The 11,717-nt window shown below is 34.9% G+C and overlaps 1 protein-coding gene across 1 annotated transcript in view; it reads left to right on the top strand.

Moving 5' to 3' along the window:
• The first annotated feature begins 3,100 nt into the window (after window positions 1–3,100).
• Window positions 3,101–11,717, top strand: part of LOC149566507 (uncharacterized) — a 73,716-nt gene continuing 65,099 nt past the window's right edge. The window contains exons 1-2 of the mRNA XM_089819824.1: window positions 3,101–3,333; window positions 3,415–3,552. Of these exons, the coding sequence (XP_089675950.1) occupies window positions 3,211–3,333; window positions 3,415–3,552 (261 nt within the window). The 5' untranslated portion in view covers window positions 3,101–3,210. The remainder of the gene's footprint in view (window positions 3,334–3,414; window positions 3,553–11,717) is intronic.

The raw sequence follows: 11,717 nt of genomic DNA, 5'->3' as shown, positions 1-11,717 counted from the left end.
GTCTGATTTGTTATAGAAAGGGTTTGAAGCTAGCACCTTGGTTTGTGGGTCTATTTGAGATTCTCGAGAGGCTGGGTCTAATTGTCTACCATCTCGCATTACCACCCAACTTGGATCGTATTCATGATGTTTTACATGTTTTTGTACTTAGACAATATATTCCTAATGTGGTACATGTTTTTGATTGGATTGCGTTATATTTAGAGGATGGGCAACTGGCTTTGGAGCTAATGGGCATTCCGTAGTGATAGGAATTGACCCTTAGGGGTCAACCCATAGAGCAGGTAAGGGTTCAATGGGACCATACTAATGAGGCATCAACTACTTGGGACTACTTGGGAGGATGCAACTAGATTACGAGATTTATATGCCTATTTGTTTGTAGGCATCTAGGAGTAAGCCTAATTTTATGGGGGGAGGATGTAGTGCCTACCCAGTTTTGCTTTCAGTTATGTTGCTAAACACTTTTAGGCCACTTTTCATGTTATGTTATTTGATGTAGTGGTACTTGGTTACCCAGATGGGTTGTTACTATCTTCATGATTTTCTTGTATATATTGATTGCATACTTTGTACTTGGGATATTTATGTGTTACTACGATTCATGGTTACTCATGTGATGATGTTTAAATGCTTTTATATAATGATTATAGCTAGGATTATGATGATGTTTTATATTGACTATGGACACTTACCCCATATTTGCATGTATATGATAAGTGTGTTTGTTTTACTTTTTTGTTTGTTGTGACTGATGTGGTTGAGGGAGGGAGTCATAGTCACCTGCTAGTTAGGATCTACATGATGTACCACTCCTCGCCATTGCTTGTTTAGTTTAGTTATATATATGCATATGTACATGCTCGACTTTTATGGAAGTTGCAGGTACCGAGCATCGACTTCCCTAAATTGCTAGGATGAGTGTGCCATGCCCTATCGTAATATCTCAATGGTAAAAGAGGGGAGATAATTTTCAAGTCCAAATCTTAGGGGAGTCAGTATAAAAGGACAAGCATTTGATTACTCCACCCTTTTGAAGTCATCAAAGTGATGTGAATTCAATGACTTAAGCCTTGAGTTTGATTCTTATGTTTTGTCTAGTTGTCAAGTTTCTTTGAGTGTGTGATTTACCTTGTGACTTTAAGTGTAATTAGACAACTAAATGAATTAATTAAATTAATAATTTAAATGGAAAACTTTAGGAAGGAAAACATTACCAAATTTTATTTAATTAATTGAAAATTAATTAAATAAAAACGTTAAATTAAAAGACTTAGTGAAAAAGTCTAACTTTATAATTAATAATAATTAAATTTTCCAAAAGCTAAAATTGGTGAAATAATAATTATTTAATTTAACCTTTGTAAATTTAAAAGTTGCTTTCTAAATGCTGAGGAATAAATATTTTTAGAAAATTTCAAAAATGATATTATTTTCTAAAAGTAGCTTGTTAAATTAAGATATATATATATATATAAAGCGAGAGGCCATTTGGAAAACAAACCCTAACTAGGTTTAGAGGCCTTTAATAGAGAATTAGAGCTCATTTCTTCACACCTAGGTTTTGGAGGAGCGACCAAAGAATTGACATGCATAAATTTCTTTGTGGGCTTTTGGAGATGAGATTTTCGGAAGCACAAAGATTTATAGGTTTGACTAGAATCAGATTGAGGTAGGATCTTGTAGAAACCCATTTTAGAAAAATCTCTTAAAAGCTTTGTCTTCTTCATGCCTGCAATAACATGAAAATTTGGTGACAAATATATGGAAAATTTATATTTCTTTCATTCCTGTAAATCTAGTAGAAGATATTGAAAACCCTTAGTGGAAAAAAAAAGCTTAACTTAAGAATTTAGTTCGTGGGTAGGGTTTTGAATAAGGAAAAGAGTGTTGTTTTGTAAATTTGTTCGATTAATTTGTATTTGTCCATCGGATCTATAATGGAAAAAGACATAAAAATCAATTTTTTTTTTTATAAACACCACATTAATTATTTGTTACTGTGGTGGTAATTATTTTCACCAATTAAAAAACTGCGAAAGGGCCTAATGATTGTTATATTATATAAAATATAATTAATTTTTTTAAAAAGAAATATTTTTTGGGAGGCGGGCCCTTGTCGAAGTCAAGTGTACAATTTCATAAAACTAATTCTATTTGTTGTAGTTATTGATATATAACAACAAACAAACAAAAACTTCCAAAATCTCTTCAAATTATAAACAAAATTAAATATTTATATTACCAAATTCTTAAGAAACAATAAAATAAAGTTGATTCTATTTAAATTAAAAAATTTAAACAAAATGCAATTTTATAATATAATATAATATTTAACATGATTACCACTACAATATTACAATGTCAAGTACTTACATGACACTTAATTTAATGAATTAATGATGAGCTACACCTCTTTAATTGTAAGTAGGGAAGACAACCCAATAGCCACCCAATCTAATTTCGGGCACCTAGAACTCTTAATCCATATGTTGAAATTTCCCTTTTTTTTTGGTGAACCTCCGTAGGTGAGTGAAGAGTTCAAAGCTAAACCTTTGAACTTTTTGGCATTTACGAAGCTATCTATAGAACTCCTAGAGTGTGAGGTGGTCTAAAAGTGTCATTTTACAACGTTCTCCTAAAACCCGTTATGTTAACCCCCAAATAGCTGTTCACCAAAAAAAAAAGTTTTTACACAAATGGACCAATCAATAACCAAGAAAGCTATAAAGATGATAAACTAATAGTATATGTGTTATTAGATTTTGAAACTTTTTATAAACCGTAATTGGAAGATCTATAATGATAAACTTAATAGTCATTGGAACATGGGCGACTATTTAGTTGTTTCCCTAATCAAATATCTATTTTACTTTACTTTTAGAATGAAGGCTGCTATTAAGTTGTTTCCCTAATCAAATGTCTATTTTACTTTCTTAAAAATAAAAATAATCTAAGCTCCTACAATATCTACATAACCACTCCATATTTAATGAGTTAGATCTACACAACCACTCCTTAGTAAACCCTTCTCACTATTGATCCCTCTCCAACTTCATGTCTCGTGAGACTTACTCGTTGGATAGCCACGAATAAATAAACACAACCTTGGCGACGAGACACTCTTTCATATTTTCCTTAAACCCAAAACCCTAGCTTTCTTGTTAACTTTCAACCCAAAGTGGTCAGGAAGAAAGTGAAACGCACAAAATGAGTTATTCTCCAGAAGAGAGGTTTCTCGCAGAAAGAGTAAAAAGGTCAGTTGATCAAGTACAGAAAGCAGTCGAACAGCAACTCTCAGGAGTCCAGGACCATGTTAACTTTAATCTGCAGGTATACTCATTGCATTGAATTTACTTATTCAAATTCCGTGTCATTTTATCCTCTCTTACTTTAATACTTATGCAAATGCAGAAAGCCTACTTCAAGTGCGCTTATGAATGCTTCGACAGGCAGAGAAATCAACAGGAAATAAGTAACTGTGTAGAATACTGCAGTGTCCCAGTTGTTCAGGCCAATAATGCCATTGAAGAGGAGATGTCAAGGTTTCAGGTAGGCCGAATTGCAATCTTAACAATTTCTTTTCATATGTTTTTATACGTGTCTGAGGTTCAGCTAGTGAATATTTTCTCTTGGGCACGAGGTTTAGCTTCGGAGAGATTGAATTTTTCGTAAGTTCGGCAGTTTAATTCACAGGGCCGAGGGCGCTGTTAAAAATGACCATACCGAATATGTAGTAGAACATGTTAAACTTACATCCACCTCGTGCACGTGCTCTTCATTTCTCATAAGATAAAGACTGATAACGCAGGACACACACTCTTGTTCGGGGCATTCAGAAATTAGCAATTGGGCTTCTGATGATCCCTTGTGCGATCCCTGGGCGAATCTGTGCCGGAAATTGGTTCGTATTCCCCATTGGAGATAATTTGCAGAAGCCAAGTTTCTAATTAGGTGGCTATTAAGTTCATGCTTGCTTGATCCTTGAACCGCGCTAGGTTACGAGCAACAGCTTTATTTTAATTTGTGAAGAAATAACATGGATAATGAATTTGGTCTTAAATTTGAGTGGTCTACTCACCGGTGTTTGTGTAGTGATAGGGGTGTTTTATCAATTCGAGTGACAGTAGGTTGGCCTCTTCAATTTTCATTGTCATTAAATTTTCACGCTTTACAAATTTATTTTGTGCAATCTACGAATATCATGACTTGTAGGTTTAAAGCAACCAAACTGAGGTTTGTGGAGGCTTTGCACCTCCTCTTTATTTGTCCACAGGTGTGTCATTTAACAAAGTGCTCTTGTGCTGATAGGTAAAGTAGGTTAATGAGAACAAGACATCACTCTTTTAAGTAACAAGCAGTAAATAGATATGGAATCAAAGTGTCACGGATGTGACAATATTGGGTTGCATCTAATATTCATATCTTCATCCATTACCGTAGAGCATACAATACTCACTCATGTCTAACTCAACTCTCTGTCTGTGAGTTAATTTTCTGATAGTAGCTATCCAAGAAAAAATATTTAACAATGGTTATATTTGGGGTACTTGTGAGTTTTTCAATTGCTTTGTTCCTGAACATATGCTTGTATGAGGAGAATGAGCAACAAAGGAATGTGATGCTGTTGGAAAAGAAGAACCTGCCAATTGCATCTCCTATTTTTTATACATTTCTTAGTAAAAAATTCAGTAATATTATTCTATCCTTCCTACTATGATTGGATTTTCTTTCTCTATGCTTTAGAAATTTGTAGATTCATTGGCTCTACAAATGGTTGAGGTCTAAGAAACCACACGAAAGAGTACTTAAGACTCTGCTTTCTTTGTGGCCTGTAGCCTTCAGCCTCTTCTTCAAGGGTTGTTTTTACAAATTCTCTACCCTTATTCACTAATGGAGAGGAGTGTTTGTACTTTTCTATAGCTTCCTTTAAGACCATACCGCATATGACTACCAATGGTGTGAACCACACCACTCTTTGTTTGTAGGTAATTTTGTTTTTAGTTGCAAGTGCCTTTGGATTAGCATTCAAAAACACATTGAAGAGGTTGCAGCAGTATTTCTGTTTCCTTCTGTTGAGATATGGCAGCTTTGGTCAGATTATAAGTAGACTCTATTTTGCACATGTATGTGAATATATATTTTGCATATATTCACATGCATGTACATATTATAGACTAGTCTGAAATAAATGGAATAATTGACCAGCAACATCATATGCAACTGAGATGAACGTGATGCATATCAATATTGTGGATTCCATTAGTATTGATTGATTAAGATGTAAATCGATCTACGACTGATTTGCTAATTCATATCAACGATACATTGATTAGTTAGTATTCACTAACTAACCAGATCCATGATGGATCGGGTTAGTGAATACTAACCAAACCAATGTCATCATGACTTTTGATAATGAATGATCATGACTGATCAGAATTGATTCTTGGAAATGATATATATATGCTGTCAAACAAGGGAGTTTGTGCATTAAAATCTATAAATGACTTATACTCCTCCACAATCATAATTTCAGCTATCCATATTATAAAAGTGCAGTTCAATATCCTTATCAGTCCTATTTGATATCAAAGGGATATCGATATATATTAGAGATTGATCAGAGATCAATATACCTGCAGTTCACATTTCTACATTACTATTAAATTGCAGATAAAAGGAGTTGGAAATAGCATTAGAAGACTTGAAATTACAAGAGTTTATTCTGATTACATCCTGACAAAGAAAGTCTTCCAAACGAATTAGATATGTGGAAGGGATCTCTGGAGACGAAAGCTGCTGCAGGTTTGACATATCGTTATCCCGTGAAGATACAACCCATGTAATGTTCTTAAGATTTGCATAACGCGACTTCTGGTCAGACCCCGTAGTAAATTTTCTGAATGAATGAGTTCATAGTAGTTGTAAACAACATTTCAAGGCCATGATGATGATCGAATTTTTTTGATCCCGCATTATGATGCTTGGTTCACACGGAGAAGTGATTATCATGGGCCTCTCGGATGCTGCTACGTATGGCGTGGGTCGTGGGTGAATGTTGAGGACAAGAGCGACTATTGGTGTCGGGTACTCGAATTTACACGAGAAGAACTATGCTATGTTATTATTGGACGTTGCCTATGCATGATAGCCGCGTGAAGAGATGTTACAGAGGAAACTATATTGACAGATAGCACCAAACAACAAAGAGAAGGATGTGTTGTCTTTGTCAAGAAAATTAGAGTCTTGATTGATCTCTGCAAAGAGGGTAAACTAGTTGAAGGTTCTCTTAACGTTCTTAATCACAAGGAAGCTCAGAGATGCGGGACCTTTCATTGATAAAGTGAATACAAGGATATATTTGAGCTTTGACTCAGTAAAAAACATGCTATTTGAAGACGATGAAAACATAATTATAAAAATAAAAAAATATTACATTTTGGATGGAGGTAAGGAGCAGGATTGCATATCAAATGAGATCTGGAGCATATTTGCACATAGTTTTGCAAACGCAACGAGGATAATTTAATACCTTCTATTCTTGAAAACACATGATACATGCTCCCTTGCACACAATTACATATTCATTTCTACAATTACTGTGTAGCTCAGAGAAAAATAGCCTAAGCACAGATGGAAGCAGAGGATAGTGCTAGTATTAAAGATGCAATACTCAGATGCATTGACCTGCTAGTGTCATATAGATAGATGGACCATAGTGGACATTCTAAAATTGAAGAGATATAAGAAGAGATTCTTTTTAATGTGGAAATATTGCTGAAGTTCATCGATGACAACAGATCATCATTAATCATTATAGATTTTCTCTCATGTGGTGATTCGTAAACATCTTAGTGTAGTAGCGAAGAGAAGGCATTCACTCATAAAAAAACTCCTCGATGAAAAATACTTCTTTATTCCTTGGAATGAAAGTTGTTTTTGCATATTACGAGCGAGACCGAGGAAGACGTCATCACTATTTGAATGCTTTAGTTGGAATATCTATAGCCCTATATGCAAATAAGATAGGCTTACGTTGCTTAGGCACAAGAATCCCTATGTACTTTCATGTACAAACCTTACAATTATTCAAGAGATGGAGTAGAGCTCAAAGTTCAAGGAAGTGTCACTCAATTGCTTGAGTAATGGTTAGTGCTTGTGGGAATTACATGTAACTGCAATATTTTTTGCCATCTAGTTGATGCAGATATCACATGACTTTGATCTCATGTAGGTTGTGGCTATATACAAACCTACTTTACGAAGAATAAGCTAATTCCCTATTAGATGGACAAAATGTTGCAGATGTTATTCTTCCACTGACGAAAGTTATGAGGGAAGGGACTCTCAAAGGAAAGCAACAAATTCATTAGCTAGTTGTATTCATTGATACAATTTTTTAATTTTCTTAAGATTTGCATAAGGCAACTTCTAGTCAAACCCTGTAGTAAATTCTGAATGAATGAGTTCATAGTAGTTGTAAACAACATTTCAAGGCCACGATGATGATCAAATTTGTTTGATCCCGCATTATGATGCTTGGTTCACACAGGAGAAGGGATTACCATGGGCCTCTCGAATGCTGCTACATATGGCATGGGTTGTGGGTGAATGTTGAGGACAGGAGCGACTACTGGTGTCGGGTACTAGAATTTCCACGAGAAGAACTATGCTATGTTATTATTGGGTGTTGCCTATGCATGGTAGCCGCGTGAAGAGATGTTACAAAGGAAACTATATTGACAGATAGCACCAAACAACAAAGAGAAGGATGTGTTGTCTTTGTCAAGAAAATTAGAGTCTTGATCGATCTCTACAAAGAGGGTAAACTGGTTGAAGGTTCTCTTAATGTTCTTAATCACAAGGAAGCTCAAAGATGTGGGACCTCTCATTGATAAAGTGAATCCAAGGATATATTTGAGCTTTGACTCAGTCAAAGACATGCTATTTGAAGACGATGAAAACATAATTATAAAAATAAAAAAATATTACATTTTGGATGGAGGTAAGGAGCAGGATTGCATATCAAACGAGATTTGGAGCATATTTTCACATAGTTTTGCAAAGGCAACGAGGAGAATTTAATACTTTCTATTCTTGAAAACACATGATACATGCTCCCTTGCACTTAATTACATATTCATTTCTAGAATTATTGTGTAGCTTAGAGCAAGATAGCCTAAGCACAGATGGAAGCAGAGGATAGTGCTAGTATTAAAGATGCAATACTCAGATGCATTGACTTGCTGGTGTCATACAGATAGATGGACCATAGTGGACATTCTGAAATTGAAGAGATATAAGAAGAGATTCTTTTTAATGTGGAGATATTGCTGAAGTTCATTGACAACAACAGATCATCATTAATCATTATAGATTTTCTCCCATGTAGTGATTCATAAACAACATCTTAGTGTAGTAGTGAAGAGAAGGCATTCTCTCATAAAAAAGCTCTTCGATGAAAAATACTTCTTTAGTCCTTGGAATGAAAGTTGTTTCCACATATTATGAGTGAGACAGAGGAAGACGTCATCACAATTTGGATGCTTTAGTTGGAATATCTATAGCCCCGTATGCAAATAAGATAGAATTACGTTGCTTAGGCACAAGAATCCCTATGTACTTTCATGTACAAACCTTACAATTATTCAAGAGATGGAGTAGAGCTCAAAGTTCACGGGTGTCACTCAATTGCTTGAGTAATGGTTAGTGCTTGTGGGAATTACATGTAACTGCAACTTTTTTTGCCATCTAGTTGATGCAGATATCACATGACTTTGATCTCATGTAGGTTGTGGCTATATACAAATCTACTTTACAAAGAATAAGCTAATTCCCTATTAGATGGACAAAATGTTGCAGATGTTATTCTTCCATTGGCGAAAGTTATGAGGGAAGGGACTCTCAAAGGAAAGCAACAAATTCATTGGCTAGTTGTATTCATTGATACAAATTTTTTTTTGAAACTGTTCTTCATCTGGTATTGTTCCTTTAAGAAACAAGAGGGTTCTCCCATTGAGGGATCTTAAGTATCAAAGGAAGAGCGCAAGCTCATGTAGCAATGCGACTGCTAAAAGAAAGAAAGAAAGAAAATGAAAGAACTCCATTGGAATCAACTCTGCAAAATGGCATTTGTGGTAATTTTACATTGTGGGGGGGAATAATAACCAATGTTTCATTCCCATTTGAACCACCTGTAGAAGGGAAATTTCAAAGAAAGAACAAGATTTTTGATTTGAAGGACCTTCATTGGAACAACTTATATCGAGGATGTTGATGTATAGGAATATTCTTCTAGGAAGAGAAGAATGATGCATTAGGAATACTGTTAAGGCATCTAAATAAATTTAAGACAAAGGGATCTTCCATTGAGAGGGAGAAGATCGTGACAGAATGATCTTATGACAACAGGTCCAACTTAGTATTAGATCTAGCACTTTTAGTCGAATGGGAACATGATAAGAAGACTCTTGGGACATAGATATCATGATTGAGATCATGTAAGCTTCCATGACAGAGTGAGCAACTACAGGATCTAATTTAGTTAACATTGGAGGATCTTGGACATTTTGTTTCAGAGGGAAGTTGATCATGTTGAGACAATTTCTCTAGTGATTAAAGTATCAAGATTTATAGGGTGAAGTTCCATATATGTAGATTGGAAGACCTTTATGAGGATATCTAGGTTGTGATGTTCATAGATAGATGGACACCTATCAAATCAGAAGCACTCAAGACAAAAGAATGACGGATCTTGTGTGAAAGTCATACAGGTTGAAGAATGAAGACATAGCTTGCTTCCATGAGGCTGAGTTGGTTGGACACATTTTATAAAATGTGGTTATAGTTCTTCAAGAGGAAGAATCACATTCAAAGAAAGTTTGAAAATCGATCACATGCAACCTTGGAAGAGGAAGTTAGAATGGTGATATCTAATTCAGAGGGAGTTTGACATTTCATTCGAAGTAACCTTGACGAAGAGGTCAAAAGGTTAGTGTTTGCTTCATGGTTTCTTCTTCATGAAGGAGAAGTTCAAAATGCAACCCCTCGTAATACACTATTCTGTATAAGAAAGAAGCTTTAAGTGAAAGCCCTTATTCCACTCTCTGGAAGTAGCTATGATGGATCCAACCCTTGATATGGTTCATGGTGAATGTCATGTGAGAAATACCATGACAACACCATGTGAGAGAATCCGTGGCGATTTCATGTTTTGATGTCATATTGTGACTCCATGACTTTAATGGGCCTTCCCCCTATGTACATTACAGAAAGGTGACGATCTTTCTAATAATATACACTTGTATTCAGCATTGTAAGGTGACAACTTTAGAATGCTTACTATCAAGCCGAATATCATGTTGACTTGATATTCCTAGAAATGTCTTGATAGTTAATATCGCTGGACTTATTGACAGATATCATGCTGGCTTGATATCGGTTGAGTATCAATATGTTCTTTATGAGATAATCACAATGGATATTATGTGACATAATATTCATGGATATGCCATGATGAGTTATGGTAGACATCATGCGACGTGATGTCAATGCACTACCATAACCGGGATATATAAATATCAAGACTTGATATTCAATATACTCCTTGATATCATGAGAAATATGTCATACTTAGTATCTCTTGAGCATTTTGATGGATATCATGAGACGCGGTACCTATTACAAATTATTATGTTCCTTATGAGATAATCACGGTGAGACACCATGATGTGTTATGGCAGACATCATGCAACTTGATGTCAGCGCTCATACCATAATCAAGATATCTGAAGATTATGCTATCTTGATATTCAATATAATCCTTGATATCATGAGTAATGTAATATTTAAATCTGTTCATACTTAGTTAATCTTCCCTTGCTAAGAGGGAGTATTGAGATATGGTAGCTTTGGTCAGATTATAAGTAGACTCTATTTTGCACATGTATGTGAATATATGTTTTGCATATATTCACATACATGTACATATTATAGACTAGTCTGAAATATATGAGATAATTGACCAGAAACATCATATACAAGGAGATGAACTTTATGCATATCGATATCGTGCATTCCATAAGTATTGATTGATTAAAATGTAAATCGATCTATGACTGATTTGCTAATTCATATCAATGATACATTGATTAGTTAGCATTCACTAACTAACCAGATCCATGAAGGATCGGGTGGGTTAGTGAATACTAACCAAACCAATGTCATCATGACTTGATAATGAATGATCATGACCAATCAGAATTGGTTCTTGGAAATTATATGTGTGTGTGCGCGCGCGCGCGCGTGCTGTCAAACAAAGGAGTATATGCATTGAAATCTATAAATGACTTGTACTCCTCCACAATCATAATTTCAGCTATTCATATTATTCAAGTGCAGTTCAATATCCTTATCAGTCCTGTTTGAGATCAAAGGGAGATTGATATATATATATATATATATATAAAGATTGATCAGAGTTCAATATACCTGCAGTCCACATTTCTACATTACTATTAAATTGCAGATTAAAGGAGTTGGAAATAGCATCAGAAGACTTGAAATTACAAGAGTTTATTCTGATTACATACTGACAAAGAAAGTTCAATTTATTTAAAACCTTCCTTGAATAACATCACTCTTGCTCCTTGTTTCATCTGTTTGTCTGCTTAGTGTTTTAGTTCACTGCTGCTTTTCAAAGTGCTACTGTGCCT

This window comes from Cupressus sempervirens, chromosome 3 (assembly GCF_028749045.1).
Source record: "Cupressus sempervirens isolate cs-2001-9-10 chromosome 3, ASM2874904v1, whole genome shotgun sequence".
Taxonomy (NCBI): domain Eukaryota; kingdom Viridiplantae; phylum Streptophyta; class Pinopsida; order Cupressales; family Cupressaceae; genus Cupressus; species Cupressus sempervirens.
Note: the sequence above shows the minus strand (reverse complement) of the source record. Positions and strands in the feature narration are given on the sequence as shown.